The sequence below is a fragment of the Carica papaya genome, chromosome 2 (assembly GCF_054855325.1).
Source record: "Carica papaya isolate Zhongbai chromosome 2, ASM5485532v1, whole genome shotgun sequence".
NCBI classification, from domain to species: domain Eukaryota; kingdom Viridiplantae; phylum Streptophyta; class Magnoliopsida; order Brassicales; family Caricaceae; genus Carica; species Carica papaya.
This window is the reverse complement of record NC_142310.1, coordinates 16,216,343-16,241,174: the sequence shown is the minus strand read 5'-3', so window position 1 is coordinate 16,241,174 and position 24,832 is coordinate 16,216,343. Positions and strand designations below refer to the sequence as shown.

Here is a 24,832-nt window from a genome sequence, read left to right as displayed (position 1 = left end):
CATTAAAAATAGTGTCTTGAAATAATTGTATAAATTTAAGATCAAATTGTAACTAAAAAAAAAGTCAAGACCTAATTATAACGTAGTAATAGTCTCGGGACTAAATTGCTAGTTTGCCATAACTTCAATATTTTTTTGTAATAAATATAATTAATATTACATAAAAGATAATAAAATATCTCAAATACTAAAATGTAATGATAATCATTACATTTTAATGTTTGTTGCAAATTAAACCTTACATTTTTCAATTATAAGAATGTGGCCCATAATAACAACTTTACTCTTATAAGATTTATTTTAATAGCACTATACACACGTGAAGGGTATGAGCTTGCACATAAAAATCATTGACATATTTGATTTTTTTCTTTCATTCATTCTCTCTGTTTCCCATACATTTTATTTTTCTCATTTTCAATAATGTTTGCTAGTTTATCTCCATTTCTCTTATATTTATCTCTATTGTCTTCTTCAACAACCTCAAATTATGAAAAAAAATAATTGATAAATTCTCTATATTTCTCTTTCTTCATATATATATATGATTAAAAAAATATGTCGTCACCCATTATCTTTTATGATGGGCCATATAAGACTAATAAATTAGATAAAACTAATAAACTGATTATTGAGGTGATAAGATAATATTACAGATTGACTTAAACTTAGTCTAAGTTTAATTAGACTATACTAACAATTAGAACAACCTCATAGATTCTTGACTTAGAAAAATAAATAAAAATAAGTTAATTATTTGTTTTTTTTAGTGATAAAATATACTTAAAACATATTTTCTATGAAATTTATTCTTTATACTTTAAATTTATGCAATTTCTAGTATTAATAGACTTTAATCTATAAAACTTTAAGTTCGAAAAGTATTTGAATTACTTAATTTATTTTTATAGGTTTTAGATTTAAAAAGTTCTATACTATTTTTCAAACTATTTTTTCAAAGTTCAATTAAATGATAAAGAACATTATTGTTGTTTATTTAAAAAATAATCTTAGTAGAGTTTAGTATTATGGTGATAAATATATTAATAAAAAAATATATTCAAATGAATTGAAAACTACCTGTTAAAAGCTAAAAAACAATAATTGAACATGATTTTTTGGGTTCTATGCAAACACTTTTTGATTTATTTTGTAGTTAAAATGTATATTATATCTTTAACCATGAAAGGCTCAATCCAAATACTAAAACAATCAACTTTGAGATTAAATTCACTTTACATTACATTTACCTCAAGTAAAAAAAATTTAATATTTATATTACCTCTTGTTTAAATTTAAAAGTAATCCTTTTTAATAAATATAAATGATTTATATCAGATTTAATTAAATATTTTAATAATAAAATTTAATGGTAAGAAAATTAGAATTCTCAAAGTTGTCAAACTTTATTTGAATTTGTTTTCAAATATTTATGGCACATAATAGAAAGAAATAGTTAATTAAAAACTAATTAATTATTCTTTTTGGTCATTTAACTAAATTTAAATTAAATATTATTTAACAAACATCTTACAGCTTTTTAAATTTAAGTATTTTTTAAATATAAATATTATAAATTTAAATCTGTTGATATAAAAAAGTATATAAATTTAAAATAAAATAGTAAATTAATTTTATATCTCATTTTCTAATAATGAGAAATAACTGCACTTAGATATTTGTATCTAGAGCTAATTTTTTTTTTCAAGTTAAAAAAATAAAAAGATTATATTTATTAAGATCATATTTAGATAAATTTTAGTGATAAATAATTAATGTATGACAATGACCGTGATTAGATGATAATAACATATGATAAAAATGACAAAATATATTTATATTTTGATAATTGTATATTAATGACAACTGTTTTATTTGAATAATAAAATGATACGGTTGTATTTTCAGTTAAATTAATAACTTATCTATATCTTATTATACGTAATAATAAATAATATATAAGAAATATATAATAAAAAAAATAAATTATATAAGAATATAATTAAATTTATATTTAAATAAATAATTATTATAAATAATTAAATTAAATTTTTATATTTAATAAAATAAATAATAATAATTTATATTATTACATAAATTTAATTTTAATAAAAATAAAATTATTTATATATTAAGAATAAATTATTATAATTATATATTATTATATTAAATTTAAAATTATTTTAAAAAATAAAAATTTAAAATATATTTAAAAGAATTATTTATTTAAAAAGGTATAACAAAAATTAAATATATTTTATAAGAATATAATAAAAAATATAATTATTTATGTATTACATATCACCAATTGGATAATTTTTAAAATTTATTTAAAATGTGTTCTCGGATACCTTTTTTTTTTTTTTTGAAACTAAAAATCAATTTAAGAGACCTCCATCTTAACCCTCCCCCCCCCCCCCCCCCCCCCCGGCCCTCGTTTTTCATTCTTACTTCTGAAGTCTCTGTTCCAAATAGCAATCCATAAAAACCTCCAAGCACCTTCTGCAATCTTTGGCCGCGCCTCAATCGTACAAGGAGCAAAACGGACTCAGCTCTGCTTCCTCTGCTTCTCATTTTTGCTCGGACGTTTCTGCTCATCTAAACCGAGAGTACTGTCGCCGCTATTTCATTCTATCCAGCTACGGGTCTTCAACTGCTCCCTTCCTCTTCAGGTAATTTCTTAAACCCAAGGTGGAATATCGTTATTTCTTTGATCGGTATGTATTGATATTGATGTTGAGAACTCTCTTAGGCGATTTTCGGCCACTATTATTGGTGTTTGGTTTCCTTTTATTAGTCTTGCTTCTTTTCTGGCTACTTGTAATGTTGACTACTACTATACAGATTTAAGGTTTTCACGTTTTCTTCTTTAGTGAATGTCTGCTGTTTTCTTTTGTCTTGTTTCCTTGGACTTCATCAGTTCTTCTTCCTTCATGGATTTAAATGATAAGCTGCGCTAGGGCATTTCCTATATTATTATTCTTATTTTTTCTGCATAAATTTACCAAAAAAGCTCCAAATTCTCTCAAGCATGTTTTTTTTTTTTGCTTCACTACGTCTTCTATGCGTTATATGTGACTAACATCTACGGGAGCTCTTTTTCATGGAATTGCTAGCTTTGTCTTAGGTTGTAATACCTTATTTTCAGCAAGTACGAAAAGATTTTTATCTGCTTCAAATATATTAACCAGTCCTTTATATTTCTGGCTCGGTTGTGTTGATTCCCAAAGGATTTAAATGTTAACTCTTTCTGTCTCTCAGGCTTCATTTGGTTACTAGATTTTGAGTCTGTTTTGGAGTTTGTTTCCATTTTTAAGATTCATCTGCAATTTGGTTTTAGGATATATGGATGACTCTTGATTTTTGTATTGTGCCTCCTTTTAAATGAAGTTTATTTGTATGCTGGTGTAACGACCCGAATCCCCCATTAAGAATCCTTATTGCATCCCACTTTATAATGGTAAATAATTTACAGATATGTCTCGCACAACCAATATGTAGGGATTCAAAGGTACATCCCTTACACAACTTAGTGTTAAAATGTCCAAAATCCATGAGGTGTGTCTAATCTCTAAATTAAATACTTACTACAATGACATAGATAATTTTAATTAGTGTCTAAATGTAGATAAGATGGAGTGAAACAATCTCTTAGTAAATCTCTCATCCTTTGGGAGCGGGGTCCTGAACGTCTTAATCTGGAAAGAATAGTGAATTGGGTGAGTTACATTAACTCAATAAGAATATAAAAACCAAATAACGTAATGACTTATCAAAGTGTTGTAAAAAACGGTAAAACAGCTGATGGGACATTTACTTTAATAAAACCAACTTTAAACTTAGAAATATGTTTAATTTTCTCACTTCATACCCCTATTCCTCTAAGGCAGAGTTTCCATTATTGTTTTTCATTACAATTTCATGCTTTCTTATAATTACTATCATATCACATCAAATTTATATTCAACTAAACTCATTTACATTCTCAAATACCGTCAACCATATTAGACATGTAATCAGGTAGCTTCAATTTCAAAAAAGAAAACAATACTATCAGTTCACCCAATCATTCATACACATAACATTAAGATATCCTTAAAAATATAGTGAGAAGCACAATCAATATATATCTCAATAAATGTGAAACTTTGAATTCCTTATCATTTCATCTGAGCAGGGTTATTTACCATTTCCATTTCCATTATTTGTTGTCATTTCCATTACTAGTATCACTAGGGCCCTATAGGGATTCTTGCTATACGTGGGTACACAAACATTTCCTATTTAATCATCGGCTGTCCCATACCCCGTCCAGTAATAGGCACCATTATTATAAACCGACTCAATATCCCGTCCGGTATGAGTTTTATTTAACCAACTCCCAACTCCGTCCGGTATGGGACTTTCCAGTACCCGTACGACTGAGGACACATCCACGTTAGGGTTCACTCTATGTACCAAATTTGTACACTCTCTCCCATAGTATCCGGTAAGCTTTTTCCTCTTCAAAGATTATTTATGTTTTATGTTCCAACTTTGGAACTCAAACATTATAGTTATACTTAAAAAAAAAAATTCACACCCAACTACGTGTATACATACATATCAAGCACACACACCGTATATTAAACAGACAGTTTTATACGTATATATATGTCAAACACACAGGTTGTTATTTATATTTAGATATAAACAATCAAATATAATTTATTTAATAGGTACTTGTCTTATATATTTTATATATATACAAATTATCTATATATCTATATTTATATGACACCGCATGCACCTTTTATTTATACACCTACACTGATGCGCACATTCTCAGTAGACATATATACCAAAATGCACACTCACCACAACACGGGTACATAAACCGATATACACACTCCATTAACACAAACAATCATGAATGGTCTTTCCCGCACGTGACCTGCAAAGTATATCCACCCACCATGCAATACAAAATTGCAAATGACTAAATATAGTTGCATAATCAGTTATATACCAACACTTGCATAAAATTAGTTGAATCATTACTATTAGCATCTCACATAAGTTAAATTTAAAATCGCAATCAATTTTAGGCAATTTAAAGGCCAAACTTCGATTAAACAATTATGGAGAGGGTTAAGATATCCTTACTTGGAGTTTGGTTGGAAAAAATACCGGAAACCTAAGCACCACCGCACGAGCCTTTGTCGGAGTCAGCACTCGCCGCCGCAAATGAGTAGAAATCACCCAGAAAGTCGCGGCACGCCAGTCCGAAACGAATCTCGCCAATCTGTTAGGATTTGGCCTCCCCGCGGTCTGGCCGTTCCTTCCCCCCCGCACACACACCTTCAAGTTTCCTTCTCCGCCCTCGTGTTGCGTGCCGAGAGTGAATCTGCTCTCTGCTCGTTGTGCCTCCCTTCTTCTCTCTTGCTGCTACGCGACTCTTTCTTCCAGCACGTCACGTGACGATCGCGCGCAAGCCTTCTTCTCTGGCCGCTGTTTCTCCGCCTCGCAGGGATCAGCTGCTCGCCGCACCTCCCTTCTTCTTCTTCCTCTTCTTCTTCTCCCTCTTCTTCCTCTTCTTCTTCTCCCTCTTCTTCTTCTTAGCCCCTCTCTTCCCCCCTTAGGGTTTCTTTTCCTTTTTTTTTCTTTTCATTTATTTATTATTATTATTCCATTTACCCCTCTCTTCCCCCCTTAGGGTTTCTTTTCCTTTTTTTTTCTTTTCATTTATTTATTATTATTATTCCATTTATTTTATTCCCCTTTTTCTTTTTATTTTCTCTCTCTTTTTTTTTTTTTGGTTGTTACAGCTGGAGATAGATCAACATAAGGTCTCTGTAAATAGGGGCATGCTAAATAACCTTTGTGCAGCAGTGACTGATCTCATATGAGGGCTTTATGATGGAGTTGGTCGATGCATGACTTATAGTTTAAGTTAAGAGTTAGCTTATAATCAGGGTTGGGGCTAGCAGGAGTTTCGATTGTATAAAAAATATGCTTAGCATCAATTTGTTTTAAGCCACTTAAAGCAAATAGATTTTTATCTAAAAACTAAAAAGTTACAAATTTGGATAAAGTGCTAATTATGAAAATAACCAGTTATTTTTTTTTAAAAAATTAACAAAATATATATTTCATTACAAATATTCTATAATTTTTGTTATTATATATATTTCAATTTTAAGTGAATATATATTTTTTTTGAAGTAAAAAGTGTAATGTATGTATTATTTATAACCACCAAGGAGATGCTAAATTCATTTACAAAAAATTTATAAATCAATTAGCATAGCAATTAGATCACCGAAGTTCTCAATGGAATACAAATGTTGTTTTATTATCAAAATACCAAGAGATTGAAACCATCTCTCACTAATTCTGTCAATTCCATCTTCCACTTCCTCAAAAACTCTTCAATTTATCTCTTTCCAAACAACTCAAAAAATGATCAATGAATGAGTCCCAAAACCTTTTTCTGACCTGCAATTACCTTCCATACCCAAATTTCATCATTGACTGTACATGTTAACACCCAATTGTACCCCAAGATCCTAAAAGCCAGACCATAAGTTTTATGCTATAGGACACTGAAGAAGAATGTAATCACAAGTCTCCTCAGCATTCTTGCAAAGACAATACCAATTCACCAAAGTCGTCCCCCATCTCATAAGCTTGTCTATAGTCAAAATAGTTGCACGAGTAGCTTCCCAAGTGAAAAAAGAAATTCGGGGCGGTTCATTTAATCTCCATACCTGTCTAAGCAAAAAATTTTCTTCATCATCCTCTCTCTTGGTAATGTTTCTAAAATGACCCTATAGTAAATTGACCTGTAGGGAGTTCATAAAGGTTGATTTTGATCCTCATTGAGTGAAATTGAGGATAAAACATTTAACAATGATTCGTATTCTTCAATCTCCCAATTGTTAAGATTACGCAACATTTCCACAGGCCATTCCCTTCTCTCCTCCCCTACATTGAAAACGTTCCTTACAGATCTGTCTTTGTCATGTGCTATAACAAAAATTTGTGGAAACCTCAATCTCAATGTTTCATCATCAATCCAGATGTCGGACTAGAAGCATACACTCTTCCTATCACCTACTCTCCATTTAAGACAGTTTTGAAATTTCTCTCTCACAGTGCAAATCCTCTTCCATAACCAATATGGTCTAGTCGATACACCTAGGAAATTTCCCTCTATACATGGTACCAAATTTTCCCTCAATGATTGTCGTCCATAAAATGCCCCCTTCCTTTGAAAATCGTCATAACCATTTCCTTTGCAAAGCTTGGTTCATCTCCTAGATTATTCTTACTTCTCGGATTCTCTGATTTAGCAATCTTTTGACTCTGTCCCATGCCACCAAACGATATCTCCTCTTCTCCTACGAATCACCCCATAGAAATATGCTCTATATTGATTCTAGTTTTTTTGTTAACTTTCGAATTGATAGAAGGGACATGTAATAGATAGAAATGTTGGTCAATGTACTTCTGATAAGAGTTAAATGCACGCCTTTTATTATCTACTTTTGTCTTCAAAACAAGAGTTAAACGTCTGCCTTTTGAAAGTAAGCTTCTCTTCAATCCTGCAAATTTTTTCTCAAATCTTGCCACAACAGGTTTCCAAGTCCTCACATTGTTACATTTAGCACCCAACGACATACTTAGATGCTTCATTGGGAAATTCACCATTTTGCATCTCAAAGTACTTACTAGTCTTCTAGAATTATCCCCACTTCCCAATCTGACCATCTTGGATTTGGCCATATTTATATTAAGTCTAAATACAACTTGAAAGCAGGACAAGACATATATAAGGTTTAACAATTGCCTCTCATCCGGTTGACAGAAAATCCAAGTGTCATCTGCAAAGAATAAATGTGTCTCCTCTTCCCTTTCTCTTTCACCCACCTTGAGCCTGGAAATCACCCGTCTCCCTATCTCTCACCAACAACTTGTTAAGAGCCAACATGACAATTATGAATAACAAAAGTGAGAGTGGATCCCCTTGTCTTATGCATCTCGATGGTTTGAAAAATTCCGAAAGGGCCCCCATTCTCCATCACCGTGAAAGAAGTTGTTATACAAGCTCTGATCCACTGCCTCTATATGTCTTTTCCATATCCAATTTACATAACACCATGTCTTTCTTCTTGAGCAAATGCTTATCCAAAACTTCATTGGCTATCAACACCACATTTATGATTTGTCACTCACTCCACAAATGCATGTTGGTTCTCCCCAACCACTTCGTTAAGCACTTTAACCATTCTCCTTAAAGGGATTTTCGCTATAAGTTTATAGGCACATCCTACCAATATGATAGGCTGAAACTCCTTAATGTTTGCTACCTCCTCCACCTTGGCAATTAGTACCAGAAATGTAGAATTGAGAGATTTCACAAGAGCATCTGCTTCCTATAGGTCTTTGACAAGCTCCATGATATCATTTTCAATTACATACACGAATTTTTGCAGGAAGCCTATGTTAAAACCATCTGGCCTAGGAGCTTTATCTTTGCTGCATTGCGCATGACCCTCATAGACTTCTTCTTCGTAAAACTCCTGTTCAAGTGACCCTCTACTCATCTCATCTAACATGTTAAAATTGATGTCATCAAGCTTAGATCTCCATTCAAATTCTTCATAATACAGATTTCTAAAATATTCCTTACCTTACCTCTCAACTCCTCATTACCGTACACTTCCTTGCCATTAATCACTATGGTTTCAACATAATTGCACCACTTGTGATGATTAGCCATGCATGAAAAAATCTCGTGTTGCAATCCCCTTTCTTTATCCGTCTAGTTCTCAATTTTTGCCTCCAATCTAGTTCATCTCTCTACAATTTGAGCGTCAGGTCTATTTTTAACTCTTCCTTTCTAACCATGTCTTCAGCGGACAATCCCCTCTCACTTTCCATACTATCAAAGGCAGCAATTTCCTGAATAAATACTTCTGTGTCTATGCATTTTTCTATTCTTCCTTGTTACACCATTTCTTGATAGCCAATTTAATCGCCTTAAGCTTGTGCGCCACTCTGAAGCTGGCCTTACAGTTAATCTCATTACTCTTCCATCACTCATCTATCTTTCCATTGAAATTTTTAGTGTTCAACCATCTATCTTCAAATCTGAACGGACACAGTCCCTACTTGATCCCATCAAACTCCAGGTTAATAGGAAAAGAATCAGATATAACCCTCGGCAATTGCTCCTGGCAAATACCTGCAAAATGAAAATGGCGTGATGTTGACACCAAAAATCTATCAGGACGAGAGTACATTGTATTAGTCCTCTGGTTGGACCAAGTCCATTTTCCTCCTGTTAAGGGTAACTCAACAAATTCCAATCTCTCCATAATCTCCTTAAATTCATCCACATAGTGGAAAACCGAGATCCAGTTTCTTCATGTCTACTCAGCATCATATTAAACTCTCAGTCCACAATCCAAGGGCAATTCCACCTCCGCTTGCACTCCTCTAAATCTCTCAATAATGCAGCTCTTTCACTCCCTTCCCCTTTATTATAAATACTCATAACCAATTCCTCTTGATCTCAAACAGACAAGTGAACCCTCGCCCCTATTGCAATCCACACATTTCACTTTATCATCATCCCACATAATCACGATCTCACTAGTTGAACCCACAGTGGGTAAATTTCTTCAATCCACATTCTCACTAGTTGAACCCACAGTGGGTAAATTTCTTCAATCCACATTCTTTACTTTCCAGATAGTACAAATAATCCTGGCTTGCATATTTTCCATTTTTGTTTCCTACATACATATGATATCCAGTCTCTATCTACTCATACACCCATTTATTACTTGGCTCTTTTTATGATCATCGAGTCTCTTGACATTCTAGAAAATAATCTTCTTAATCATGTCTTGAATTAGTAACTTCGCTGCTTCCCCCTTCCTTCCTCTCCCTCCTAACACAATCATAGTTTATGCTTGATTGTAATCTTCTTAGCACCCTGGATGCCTCCACGCCTTGTTTGGCCTTTAGTTGGAAGTTGCCTTCTCTTCTGATTTCTCCTTTCTACTCCACTCAATCTCCATGAAAAGATCCATGGCATGATCCTCTATATCATCAGAAGACAGCCCCTGTGACTGATTTTTTGAATATTTCTCATTTCCACTCAGAATATTCTTTTTCAATTAAGTCCCTAATTGTCTCTTTCACTCCCTCCCTTCCTCACCTTTCTTCCCTTTCCACCGATCTACCTTCTCTTCCCATCTGACTGTCTTTCCCATCGTCCTCACACATTGGAACTAGGGCCAGACTCTCATCTCCTTCCTTCTCCAGATTGCTCTTCTTCTCTGATCCTCATCTTCACCATCATTTTTCTCCCCTTCCCCACGTCAATTTGTCTCCATTTCCTCCTTTGTTGCTTCTAACCCCTTCAATAGAGCCCGCTCAGCCTGTTCAGCGGTTTCTGTGCTCGTGATTTGCCTGGCTTCTGCTGAAACCTGATCTTCTCCTTCGATTTCTCCTCCCTCACACAAACCACCTTTCGCGGGTTGACATGTCACAAATTGCCCGATTGTGCTCTTTACCCGACCCGATGTATCTCTTCGAATGGGCCACTTGTTTCTACTGAATCTCACGGGCGAAAGCCTGTTACCAGCCCACTTGTAGTTTTTAGATCCCATGCCTCAGATTCTCCTTTGTTCAGCTCTGTCCAATTTGGGCCCCTTGGCATTTAAAAAACCAACCCTTCTTCTGTTCCGCTAGCTCATTCTGGGCCTTTCCGTGATGGACTTTTTCTCCTTTTTGGTTTCCCCACACTGATCTGCACCTCTCTCTTCTAAACACAGCTCCCTCTTGTCGTTTTGGGTTACGGAATTTTGAATTTCAAACTTTCCCTGATCAGGCTCTCCTTTGGATCCTATCTACCTCACCTAATTCCCTTCCTCTGCAGATCCGCGAACCAGCTCCACAAAACTCATCTTTCTCGCCTCTTCCACCGTGATTCTAAGTTCTCTTTTTGATCTATGGCAACATAATCTTGGTGGTTCATACAATACTTCCTCCCCCATCCCTTTTTCCTTCTCCTTCTCTCAGAATAGTTATGCCCTACAAGCCCCTTGCTCCTCCGGCTCCCAGTGTCTTCTAGCAACCTCCCCTTCCCTCCAAGAATACTTAATATCATCCCCTCCTATTGTGCCCTAACGCCAGTCAGTGAATGGGCCCTCCCCTTCTTGCTTCTGCCCCAATATTGCTCCCCCTTCTCCCAGTAAAATTCTTTCAACATCTTCACCAACCACTCGACATCCTCTTCCCCATATGAGATTGATACTCAGAATCCCTGACCATTTTCACTCAATTGCGGTACTTCTGCCTTTCTTCCTTCACATACCACATCAAAAGTTTTGTTTGCCACCGCCAAAAATCTCCTCTTTGTTTGCTGCATTTTAATCTCCTCTTAAAGAAAAACCTTAACAGAACCCCCGACCACTATGCCCTCTTGTTGCTACAGCAGTGGCCGCTCAAGCTGCCTGGCGACTACCCTCTCTGTTGACCTTTCTCTCTCCTCTCGACTACCCTCTCCCTTCAGTCTCTCAGAACAGCCAGTTTACTTTTAAGTGGATATAAGGATGATATTAATTAGATTTGTTAGATAAACAAATAAGAACACTGAAAATTAGGAATGAGGTTCTTATTTCTATTTACCTTTTTAAAGTTCCTATAAGAGCCTTATTAAGACCTATTTTTTTTCGGTTACCAAATGAGGAGATTCAAACAAAGTGTTTGAAGCTGCGTATAAGTATAAGATGAATAATCTCAAACACCCTCCTCTTAGTATCATATTGAACTTCTTTTGCAATTTTGATTATGCATGTATGTTCTTTATGCTTATGGTTTTTAGCCAATTAACTAGGTTGACTTGCTTTGTGATATTCCTAGGATCCTCCTTGACTTTGTAAAAATCTTGTCCAGATGGTTGAATTGCTAATAAATGATTTCTTTTAATTCTTTTGAAAAATAAATTTTAAGTCTTTTACTCAATATAGTATAGGTGGATTTTCCTTTCAAAATATCCTAAATAAAATTACCAATTCATTTGAATAGAATGTAGGTAGCATATTATGCGTATTTCATCCAGATAACTCAGGTAAACACCTAGCATACAAGAGTTGGAACAAAATAACTCTCGTAGAAGAGCTTTTGAGCACTCTTCTACCTCTTTCGCATCTACCAGGAATCATTGTTTTACAACTGTAGTCTTTTGTATGAGGGACGACTCTTGGTGGATGATGTAGATATTATTTATCTTTTTTATTTTTTCTCTTTATAATTTTATACATCAGATGCCTTCCTTGGTGCTCATTAATCCTATTTCTTTTTCCCTATAAAAAAATAACCCTCTCCTTTTTTTGACACTTTAAGTCTGGTGGATATAGGATTCATTATTACTAATTTTCTTGCATATTGGATAAGTGGTTTCCTGAATGGTTTGGAGTCTTAATTGGAAATTTAAGCTTGTCCTGAAGAACGTGTGTGTTGATATCTTTGCACATGAATTGCACATATCATTGCAGGTTTGCTAGTGGGGGAGGGACTATTGGAGATTTGGGTAGACCGTTTGGGTTGGGGCTTTGGAAGAGTATATGTTTGAGGAGACATAATATACAAGAGTGTATCAATTGGAAGGTGGAAAGAGGGAATAAGGTTCTCTTCTAGCAGGATGACTGGATCTGGAGGGGTAGTCTAAAGGATCAATTTTCACAGATTTTTGCCATTGCTCAATTGAAGAACATCTTTGTGGAGGCGGCTTATGGGGGAGGGGAATTCTGGAGGGAGTGGATAGTTAATGTGACAATAAATCTCAATGATTGGGAAATGGATGAAAATGAATCTTATTACAATTCTTGTCCACAATCCAATTGAACGATAATAGTGATCAACTTGTGTGGAAACTAAATAAGAATGGGTTGTTCACGGTGAAATTTTTGTACAACCATTTGACTAAAAATGGTGAGATAGGGGAGCTAAGGTTTCCAGCTAAGAAGGTTTGGAAGGCAAAAGCGCCACCAAGAATTGCTTTTTTTGCTTGGGAGCATTGTGACTATTGACAAGCTGATGAGGAGGGAGATAATAATGGTGAACAGATGTTAACTTTGCAAGAATGCAACCAAATCGTGTAACCACATTCTGCTATGGTGGTGGTTTATAACTTGTGGACTATGCTGTATGGATTGTTAGGGATCAACTGGTTATTGAGAGTTTGGTTAGGGATGAGATTTGGGCTTCGGAAGACATGTAAAATTTTTTTGTAAATCTCATTCCTTTTGCTATTTTTTGGGTGGTATGAAAAGAGAGAAATAGTAGGGCTTTTAAGATAATGGAAATGGAGATTTTTAGAATTAGGGAAAGTTGATTTCATTATTTTGGTCTCTTTTCCTGGGTCATGAAATATATAAAATGGAGGATTTTGGATATATAATAGACACTCTAACAGACTTGCAAATATCTTGTAAATGGGTGGTACCCCCTTGGTATTGTTGATTAATTATATACTTTATATTTTTATTTCAAAAAAATTGAATTGCACATATCATTATTTAGCATCTTATTTTATGGATAAATAGTTTATTGCATTTTTTGTATCATATTTGGTTCTTTATTTTATGTTATGTGGCCTTTCAAGTTCTTAGTCTTCTAATTCTATTTTTCCTTTGATAAGTGGAGTTCCAGAAGGAATCTTTTGGACAAGACGATTGGAACCTGAAGAAGCTATGATATTTTCTTTATATTTTAGGAATTTTCATATTATCTTTTCTCATTTATGGATGTACTTAATTTCCTCTCTCTAATTTTGGGTCGTAAGAATAATTTTTTTGAAGTTTTAATTTTGTGAATGTCCCATGCATACAAACACCAAGTTAGAACACTTTGTGTAGGTCCTAATTAAGAATTTACACTATGAAGTAGGTGCTAAACATTTTTGTAACCTCGTCACCTATATTTTCCTTATCCACTTTGTAAAACTAGTTGTAATGTAACCTTCTGGCTCTTTATTTAAAAAAAAAAATGTAACCTTCTAGCTCACCATGATAGAGGATAGTAGCAGATCCTTCATGATTTGTTTTTAAACAAGTTATTTTTAAAAAGTGAGGTCACTGCAAATAAATGTTAATTCCACCATGATCTGGGATGGTAGTGAATCTTACATAATTTATTTTTAAAGAAGTTATTTCAAAACAGTGGGTTGCTTCAGTGAACAGTGCTTTTCCTTAATTCGCTTCATTAAACAGGATGAAGGTGCTTTCTCCCTGCCCTCGTGATGAGGATGGGTGGGAGACCATCCAGCCAACATGACTTTGGGTGGGGGACCAAAGTAGCTTCCAGTCCGCCCATTGCTGCCCCTAGCCTTTGTCTACCATTTCTGCAAAGATATAGACAATATAGGAATTATCAGCATGTCAATGTTATTGCATATGATTCAAATAATTTATATTTTTTTTCTTCATTTACTTTTACTATTTCTTTTTGAAATGCACATTTTGTCGGTTGAATAAGTACCATGGATGAAGTCTCAAATCATATGGACTCTAATCCAACCGTGAAATGGTTGGGTCGAATTAAATGCCAAAAGGAGAGGATTAAGCTCCATTCACTTAGGATCGTGTTACTGTAGCTTTCGTAAAAAAAGATCTAAATGGTTGTAGATATTTGCTGAAAAAAACTCAAACTTGCCCAATTGTTTAGTGCATCCAGTTTTCTTGAAACATTTAGTAGATTAGGACTTTAGCTCTTTACTTTCTCTTTTCTTCATATCCAAAAATTTGACTTTTGTTATTTGTACCTATACTCTTTTTTTCTTTTCTAGAAAATCACAGTTTTCTTTGCATTTCCCCTTGTTAATATGAGCATCCTAATATTAATCTTTCCCTTGAACAGATCGAATTCCTTGATAAACTATATTTGTTGCTGGAGAATGAAATGCTAACTTCAAGCCTTAGCAATCATTTTTTCTTGAACTTTATTTTGTTGTTATAATTGTATGGCAGCTTTGCCTCTTCAGCACAATCAATGGCTTCACTAAAAAGACGGGATCTACCTGTATCAAGAGAAGGGGATCAACTAATTATAACCCCTTTAGGTGCTGGCAATGAAGTGGGTCGATCCTGTGTTTACATGTCTTTCAAAGGGAAAACCATATTGGTACTTACAATGCTTTCCTTGGTGTTTACTTTGCTTCGAAGATGTTTCCTTTCTTTCTTTTATATATATATGTTCTCGTATATACTTATTATTCTGTTCTTTTTTCTTTTTCTGCTTACTTATGGATGACAGTTTGACTGTGGAATTCATCCTGCTTACTCGGGCATGGCTGCTTTACCATACTTTGATGAAATTGATCCCTCAACAATAGATGTGCTTCTTATCACGCAGTACATAGTTCTTTGCTCACTTCCTCTCCTTTTTTCTCTTATTAAAGTTTCCTATGTCCTTTTGGTTTTGGCATGACTGTCTTGTTAAACGTTTTTTTTTTCATTACTGCGCCTTTAGAATCATTAACTCAATTTGGCAAAGATTTTAAACTATGGCAATGGAGTTAATAGAAAACCATTTGATCTGGTGGAAGGAGAAAGGTTTATCTTTCTTGAAAGTTCTCCTTTTTAAAATAGAAGATGTAACTATTATAAATAAGGGAACCAAGAGGGTGCCACCGAACTGCAAAAGCCTAACAAAATTACAAGAAAGAATCAGCTAGGATATCTGAAAAGGATAACCTTTGAACAAAATACACAAGGTCAGGAACTAGTTATCTCTGGTCCTGGACATTAGAAGCCAAAATCAGGTGTCAAAATTAGACCTTTTGATATAATTGGAGGAAAGTCTCAAAAAATGCTGTTGAAAAGGCCTCAAATCTTTCATAACCACTGGCTTCGATACCAAAATGGAATATTCTTTTCCCCTTGATCTATTTAAAGGCCCTTGTAACACAAAGTTAGATTGGAAAGTACCAGGTCCGGAGATACCAGAATTCTTCTGGTTTTTTGTCCCTTCCTGCCCTGTTTTGAATAAATTAAAGTTTGGGCTTGTTGGAGAGAACCAAAGGTCTGCAACAGTTAAGTACTCAATAATTTTGATGATTTCTTATTCATGGTTCATTATGTTTATTCTTCCAGCAAACACAATAATAAGTGCTTCTCATGACTAGGAATTATCCGCAAATAATAGTTATAGAAATATTCATACATGATCAACTACCATACCAACTGGTGGCAGTCAAGTAGAGTCAACTACTTGGAAAGAAGACACCCAAACACATACGCAAACAGAATCTATGTAAGGACCAAGGAGGTGCCAACCCCTGTACAAAGTATTTATATATCCATCAGAATATAAATAAGATCTCCAAAATTTTCCGTAGAATGAAAAGAAATGACCCATAAGCAAAAAACCAAGGGTCTGTGACCATTTATCTCTAACCCTCTCAATCTCATCTTCCATCCTTCATAAGCTCTAATGTTTCTTTCTTTTTGCACCACCCAAAATATAGCGAGATGGTATATCAGTTACAAAATATTTTATGACTCTAATTGCAAAATGATCTTTTCTCATTCTCTTTGTGAATTTTAGAACCAGTTCCATTCTCTCCACCACCATATTAGACCATTTATGGTTGTACTACAAGAGATTAAGACACCCTTCTTTCTCCACCCTTAAGGTCATGTTTCTCTCCTTATTTTCTAATTGCATTAATGAAAGTTTATACTCCAGTATATGGGAACTAAGAAACTATTGACGTGTAACTTTACTCCTATCAATGAAAGAAGTGATTTTCCCTTTCAATTGACTTATAATGATGTTTTGGGTCCCTCTAACATTTGTCTATAAAGTTCCCAAGATATTTGCCTGAGTACAATGATTGATCCCTAATAAAAGAACTTCGGGTCTGGATATTCCTTCATAAAGTTTTTAAGCAGCAGGAAAGGTTTAAAAAAGCTGTATCTGAAGTGTTTTATACTACAAGGATAGGTAGAAAGCAATTCATAGCTCTTGGAATTCAAGGATAAGAATACTTTGTATTATATTAAATATCTGTTTGTTCTATCAATGTTTGTGAAGCTAAGATAAACAATGCGTATATATTTCTCTCTTTCCCTGTTCTCTTTGATACATCATGTTTTTATGCTTTCTGCATGCAGCTTTCACTTGGATCATGCAGCTTCCTTACCTTACTTTCTGGAGAAGGTTTATCTCTTTCTAGATGAACTAGCATGTCTTTTTCTTGCATTTCTTTCTTTGGAATTAAACTTACGTGCTCTATATTTCCACTAGACGACATTCAAGGGTAGAGTTTTTATGACTCATGCAACAAAAGCTATCTACAAGTTGCTATTAACAGATTATGTAAAAGTGAGCAAAGTTTCAGTTGAAGATATGTTGTTTGACGAACAAGACATTAGTCGCTCTATGGAAAAAATTGAGGTATCTGTTCATTATATTATTCTCGATCATAAGTGATTCTTCTGTCCTTGCTAATTGCTGGGTTACTTTTTTCCTGGAGTTTTGTTTGCATGCTTCTCTATGTTTATTATGGAGATTCTTCAAATGTAAGTGCAATCTACATGTGGAACTGGTGAAAACTTTTGTTTACAATATAGTAGTTGGCTTGGGATAATGCTATTGGCATTTATCAAAACATCACCTTTTTGTTTGTATTCATTTATCTTGCCACAGATTGTACTGTTTTTTCAATTCTTTACAATTGGTTTTTCTTTCACACGCAAATGCAAATGAAGTCTGGGAGTGGGAAGAGAATTGTTGTTTGACATGTATAATCAGCTTGGCATGATGCTCATTGAATGCCAAGATTTCACCTTGTTGCTTTTTTGTGCTGATTTAACTTTCTGTGAATTCTTTTATTTTCTTAGTTATTTTATCATGTTGTAAAAAATGTTTATATACTTTCTGTGATTTCACCTTGCTGATTAGCTCTGAGTTACCAGTTTAACTCTGGTCTTTTTATCTAAAAAGAAGTTGACTTTGACATTAAATGCTTGAAACCTGATATAGATATTCTTTTTGGGATAAATATTTTATTTCTCCTCTTTGGTTTGGGCATATCATTTACATAAATTAAATTCACCAACAAGTAAGTAGGTAGAGCAAACTTATGCAGCCACCTTATCCTTGATTTCAAATCCTTTTCACTCTATAAGCCTATATTTGGCACATGAGTTGGATGTGGTAGTAGTTTGGGTAGGTTAAGGTAAGAGAACCATGTGTAAATATCTTATCCTACTATGTTGGATGGTTGGGTAGGGAAATGAGTGATATTCGAACAAATGAAATTATCATTTTCTCAATTTCTATTTATAAAGTAGTGATTGTGGTGGTGTTGGCAACAACGACAACAGTGAAGATGGTGGCGGCAATAACAATTATGGTGGCTTTGGTAGTGATAACAATAGCAGTAGGAGCTGTAGTTAATGGCTACAACAGTGATAACATTAATGACAATAATGATGATAATGGTGAAATTGGGGTAATGGTAGTAATGGTAGCACCTCTAATAGTAGTGGTACTGGTGGTTGCATTGCTGGCGATAGTGGTAGTGATGATGGCATTAGTGATAGTGAAGTGTGGGGGGGTGGTGGTGATGACGATGGGGGTGACAATAGTGGTGGTTAATAGTAATGGTAGCACCTCTAATAGTAGTGTTACTGGTGGTTGCATTGCTGGCGATAGTGGTAGTGATGATGGCATTAGTGATAGTGAAGTGTGGGGGGGTGGTGGTGATGACGATGGGGGTGACAATAGTGGTGGTTAATGGCAATAGCGGCCAAGGAGATTGTGACAACAATGCTAGCAGTAGGTGACCGTAGTGGAATTGGTGGTAGTGGTGGGGTGACAGTAGTGATGGTGATACCAAGGCGATGGTGATGATAACAACGATAAAAGTAACTGTAACAATGAGGGTCATGGAGTGGTGGTGGTCGTGGTTGCCGATAATAGTAGTGATTGAAGTAGTGGTGGTGGTGGCAATAATGATAAGGATGGTGTTAGTAGCACTGCAGCGACGTGAGTTATCATGGTATATTTGTCAAGGTATATGTGTAGAATGAAAAACTAGAAAAGGTCATTTTAGTTCTTTTAAGACACTACGTAAGTGAGTAGTGCTTATTATCGTGGTATATTTATCAAGGTATATGTATAAAATGAAAAATTAGGAAAGGTCATTTTAGGCCTGTTAAAACACTACCTAAGTGAGTAGTGCTTATCCACCTTCCATGGGATGAAGGCTTGATAGCGTCTCATCCTAATTATAAAAATTTTACTTCTAAACATTTGGTGGGGAAGAGTAGGATAAGGAGCCTCCTCTTACCCTACTCTAGCCTAAGTTCAATATACATCACCTTCCTACTTTTTTTTTTGTTTTTATTATTGAATTTTATTTCTTTTGTTCTGCCACCGAAAGGCCACGAGTATACAACCTTCAAAAGTTATTATACAGATTTTAGTATTTCTTGGTTTTTCTTACTTTACATATTCAGAATCTAATTTATAGACTTATGGAGAGAACTCGATGATCTCTTAAATAGATAAACACTCAACACTTAGACACATTTCTGTTTAAGATTTGTCCATAAACAAGACATGGAATTTATTGCAATGGAAGGAAGAGCAGTTTTTGGCTTTTCAGAATTTAGGAGCCAACTCTTCTGATCTTATTCCTAGACTTTGTTAAAGCATACTTTGACAAGATGACTATAGAAACTTAATTAAATCACACACTGTAAATAGACACAACTGCAAAAGAATACTTGGCAAAAACCATAAAGAACGTTTAGACTTCTAACCACAAACTTAGGATGACTATTAACGGTTTGTTCTGATCCAGCTGGTGTTTATACTGTGAGCTGGTAAAAGATGCTTTGAGGTATTTGTTGTAAGGATTAAAATCTTTATACATCAGATTCTAGCATTTTGGTTACTTTTAGGTTGGTCATATTCAGTTAGTATATGGAGAAAAAGGGCTTATGCTTTTGATTTTATCCTTTGCAGGAAGCAAGAGTGTGATAGACACTTATAGTCACAGTTATCATCAATTGGCCGAACCATGCAATAAAGTTAGAGGTGGGAGTTAGAATGGCATAGGGTGGAAGTTGAACCAAATGCAATATCGGTTCCAGTAGTCTGTTTGGAATGGAAAGGCTGATTTTTTTTTTTTCCCCCTGAAATAAAAAGTATAAAGTGTATATTAACACATTGGTACTAAGGGAATGCCACCCATGTTAAAATATTTACAACTCAGTCAGTATATCTTTACAAAATCTCCAAAATTCTCCACCCTATTTATATCATGACCTAGGCCCAAAGAGCCCATATAATGTAACCATTTATCCCCAACCATAGACAGACTGATAGTAGTCTTGAGAATACTTGCATTTCTTTCTTTGCATCATTTACAGTGAAAAAACTTTAAAGTATGTCCGAGACAAACTGGTGTAAACCATTTGTAGTGATAGTTAAAAGTAATTAATCTTTATGCATTCTTTGCAGATAGAGTAAACTATCTGACGACTAAAGTTGTTGATCCACTTTTACGGTTTTTTGATGATCCGCAGGTTATTGACTTCCATCAAACTGTAGAAGTAAATGGCATTAAATTCTGGTGCTACACTGCTGGCCATGTTCTGGGTGCTGCCATGTTCATGGTTGATATAGCTGGTGTTCGGGTTCTCTACACTGGAGATTATTCTCGTGAAGAAGATCGGCATCTCCGTGCTGCTGAGCTCCCACAGTTCTCCCCTGATATATGTATCATTGAATCCACTTATGGTGTTCAGCTCCACCAACCTCGCCACATTCGGGAAAAGCGGTTCACTGATGTTATCCATTCAACCATTTCTCAAGGTGGTCGTGTTCTAATCCCAGCATTTGCCCTCGGCCGTGCTCAAGAACTTCTCCTGATACTCGATGAGTATTGGGCAAACCATCCTGAGCTACATAATATTCCTATTTACTATGCTTCTCCGCTTGCGAAAAGATGTATGGCCGTGTACCAGACGTACATTCTTTCCATGAACGAGAGGATCCGTAACCAGTTTGCGAACTCAAATCCCTTCATATTCAAGCACATTTCCCCTTTGAACAGCATTGATGATTTTAGTGATGTTGGTCCATCTGTAGTTATGGCAAGTCCTGGTGGACTTCAAAGTGGATTATCCCGACAACTATTTGACATGTGGTGTTCTGATAAGAAAAACGCTTGCGTCATTCCGGGTTATGTTGTTGAAGGGACACCGGCGAAGACCATAATCAATGAGCCCAAAGAAGTTACTCTCATGAATGGCCTGGCTGCACCTCTCAATATGCAAGTACACTACATATCTTTCTCTGCCCATGCAGACTATGCTCAGACAAGTACATTTTTGAAGGAGCTAATGCCTCCAAATGTCATTCTTGTTCATGGGGAAGCAAATGAAATGGGTAGACTTAAACAGAAGCTTTTAACTGAGTTCACTGATGGCAACACCAAAATCATAACTCCTAAAAATTGCCAGTCTGTTGAGATGTACTTCAACTCAGAGAAAATGGCAAAAACCATTGGGAGACTGGCTGAAAAAACCCCACAAGCAGGTGATACTGTTAGCGGTATTCTGGTGAAAAAAGGTTTCACGTATCAGATAATGGCACCCGATGATCTCCATGTTTTCTCACAGCTGTCAACAGCGAATGTTACTCAAAGGATTACTATCCCATACACAGGTATATTTGGAGTGATAAAGCATCGCCTGGAGAAAATATATGAGAGCGTGGAATCTTCAAGTGATGAAGAGTCTGGGGTTCCAACATTGCGAGTGCATGATCGAGTGACAGTGAAGCATGAGTCAGATAAGCATGTTTCACTGCATTGGACATCTGATCCAATAAGCGATATGGTGTCAGATTCAATTGTGGCTTTGATTCTTAATATCAGTCGAGAAGGTCCCAAGGTAGTAGTTGATTCAGAGGCTGTTGAAAGTGAGGAAGAAAACAAGAAGAAGATAGAAAAGGTTATTTACACGCTTCTTGTTTCGCTCTTTGGAGACGTAAAGTTGGGAGAGGACGGGAAACTAGTAATATGCGTTGATGGCAATGTGGCACATCTCGATAAACAGAATGGGGATGTTGAGAGCGAAAATGAAGGTCTCAAGGAAAGAGTGAGGACTGCTTTTCGACGCATTCAGAGTGCAGTAAAGCCGATTCCTCTGTCTGCATCATCATAAGGTTTGGAACTAATCAGGGATAAATTATGGGATGAACATTGCCGGGTTAATTTGTATGGTTAACTGTACACTATCTCCAAGTTAGTATAGCTCAGAACTAAAATGGATCATGAGTAGAGGAATGAGTCTTCAGTTGATCTTGTTTGTGGATGCCATGGCCATGAATGTGTAACTTAGAAGAAATTTATAAGACAAATAAGGAGATTATGTATTGCAACATTTCATCATGTAGGGAAGAGAAGGACTATAGCAGTTTTTCTTGGAACCTTTTCTTCTGAGTTTGCCAGTTTTTATTGGAAATGGTGAATGTAAGTTATAATTGTATACCAATTTTACTCATCCTATTTGATTTTGTTCCACAGAATGCTTGAAAGAATAGGAAAAACTAAGCAAACAACACCAAAACTAGCAAAACTGAATCTTTGTGAAAATCAGATATATGAACAAACTTCCTTGAAGAGAGGAGAGAATTTTAGGAATCTTGATTGAAAAGAGGCTATAAGAGACATAAGAAAAAAGATACACATAACCTAGATGAAGTCAGAAGGAGAGTTGGCATGAGGCTTAGCATTGTGGGGTAATCCTCCACTGGGATTGTGGTGCAAAACCTGAGGTGTTAAAGCCAAACCCCCTAAAGCTCCATCAGTAGGAGTCCCAAAAAAATGGCATAACAATCTCCCCATCAACCCTACAATTTGCATCTGGTTCTGCCATGCTTCTGCTTGCATCTGCATCATCCCCTTTTCATGTTCCATCTGCATTCCCACCATCTTCTCCCTCCATTCCATCTCTTCTTCCTCCTTCTCCTCTTCCAATATCATCCTCCTTCTCCTCCTCCTCCTCTCCTCCTCCTCTTCTACTTCCCTTTCTATCCTCACTCTCCTCTCAACCCACCTCTCTTCCTCCACTTCCATTGCTCTCTCGCTTTCCCTCCTCACCTCCCACTCTCTTCTTTTCCCCTCCCTCTCCACTTCCCTTATCTCCCTCTCATACTCTCTTTCCCTTCTCTTCTCTTCTCTCCTTACCATCGCTTCTCTCAACTCCAAAACCTGCGATCCAATCAACCCTAACCCTCCATAACCCTTCTTCGCCTTCCCTCGAGTAACCAATTCACTCTCACTACCCACTGCATCTTCCTCCTCTTCCTCCTCCAAATCCTCGCACTCCATCCCAATCCCCAAATCGCAGCAATTCTCGAACAAGTCGCTGCTGCCTTTCTTTCCTTTAGCTTCCAGCTCCACGTCTCCAAAAACCTCCTTGTATTTTAGAAAATTTTCCCAGTGATTCACGCCGTCTTTCCAATTGAAGTCGTCTTTGGAGATTCTGATCTTCTGCTTGACGCCTAAGTACTGGTGCCTCATGTTCTGGACCTTGATGGAGACGTCGCGCCAGGACCACTTGAAGGGGAAGGTAATGGGGTCCTGCAGGTGATGCACCGTATTAACGTGGTCAGCGATGGGTCGGAACTTCTTCTCTCGGGTTTTGAGCTTGGCTAGAGCTCCTGAGTTGAGCAGATCAGAGTACTTGCTGAGTAGGGTTTGCTCTTCTACCTCCGACCACTTCTTCCGCTTCATGTTCTAATGGAGATTTTTTGGGATTTTGTTTCAGATGATTTGTTATCCCAAGTGGGATTGTCGCAAGGAGAGACGCAAATGGTGTTGGTGGTGACGACCCGCTGCGGATGAATTATTAATTCTTAAATTAATTAAAAGAAAAAAAAACATTTTATTATTATAATTAATTCAAGTTAAGCAAATATTTTGATTATATATAATCATCTTAATTTGAAAATACTCATATACTCTATTAATGTTATTATTTTAAAGCAATGTTTAACATTAATTGCTTATAATTATGTATTAGAAATATGAATTTATTCTGACCTCTATTATCTACAAGTATGATGATTTTTTTTTTTTTTTTATAAAAAAATATTCATTTCACATGGTCTGTAGTTTTGTTTCAAAAAAAATTAATAATTCAGTCCAAAAGTTGAAAAACAAATATAACTCTTGACACGATAATACATATCCAAGCTAGTTAAAATTCTTCAGTAAAAATTTTAATTAATAACTGATGATAATAATTAATAAAAACAAAAAAATAATGAATAAAAAATAAAAACTAAGTGTGACGAAGATAGATAGTCTAAAGCTAGGAAAACCAACTAAAGGTTTGTTTCTTTTAATAAACAAAAAGAAGAATGCAAGTAATTTTCTTTTTTTTTTTGTCTCTGAATACCAATATTTTGCACCTATACCTGTTTAATCTGACTCGTCTGAATTTGATGCGGTACAATTTTAAATTAAAGATAATTTTTAAAATTTGATATTTATTATAATTTAGTTTTTAATATTATTTCTATTATAATTTGATGCAAAACATTTTTCTTTTTGTTTTAAAAGCCAATTTGATTCAATTTTTAGCGAAAAAACTAAAATTGTTATATCAAAATAATTCAAAAGAATAATTTTAATTAATTAATTAAATTTATAGATTAGTAAATTAATAATATTATTAAGCCTATTATTATTGTTATTAATTTATTAATTTAATTTAATAATTAAAGTTATTTTTTGAATTATTTT

The 24,832-nt window shown here is 35.1% G+C and overlaps 2 protein-coding genes across 3 annotated transcripts; one reads left to right on the top strand and one right to left on the bottom strand.

Annotated features, from left to right (window-relative positions):
• The first annotated feature begins 2,428 nt into the window (after window positions 1-2,428).
• CPSF73-I (cleavage and polyadenylation specificity factor 73-I) lies at window positions 2,429-22,574 on the top strand. 2 transcript variants are annotated; one of them, XM_088213417.1, is made up of 6 exons: window positions 2,429-2,672; window positions 15,027-15,180; window positions 15,313-15,410; window positions 17,175-17,220; window positions 17,308-17,457; window positions 20,601-22,574. In XM_088213417.1, the coding sequence occupies exons 2-6, from the start codon at window positions 15,049-15,051 to the stop codon at window positions 22,242-22,244; spliced, it is 2,070 nt and encodes a 689-aa protein (XP_088069543.1). In that variant the 5' UTR covers window positions 2,429-2,672; window positions 15,027-15,048; the 3' UTR covers window positions 22,245-22,574. The 2 variants fall into 2 exon arrangements, with proteins under 2 accessions (XP_088069543.1, XP_088069544.1); XM_088213418.1 differs by lacking the exons at window positions 2,429-2,672; window positions 15,027-15,180; window positions 15,313-15,410 and adding an exon at window positions 15,458-17,004.
• On the bottom strand, window positions 14,008-23,932 carry LOC110809609 (uncharacterized). Its single transcript, XM_022035484.2, has 2 exons — window positions 22,775-23,932; window positions 14,008-14,401 (listed from the first exon to the last, which is right to left on the bottom strand). Exon 1 carries the CDS (start codon window positions 23,816-23,818, stop codon window positions 22,775-22,777), a length of 1,044 nt encoding a protein of 347 aa, XP_021891176.2. The 5' UTR covers window positions 23,819-23,932; the 3' UTR covers window positions 14,008-14,401.
• Window positions 23,933-24,832: the final 900 nt, after the last annotated feature.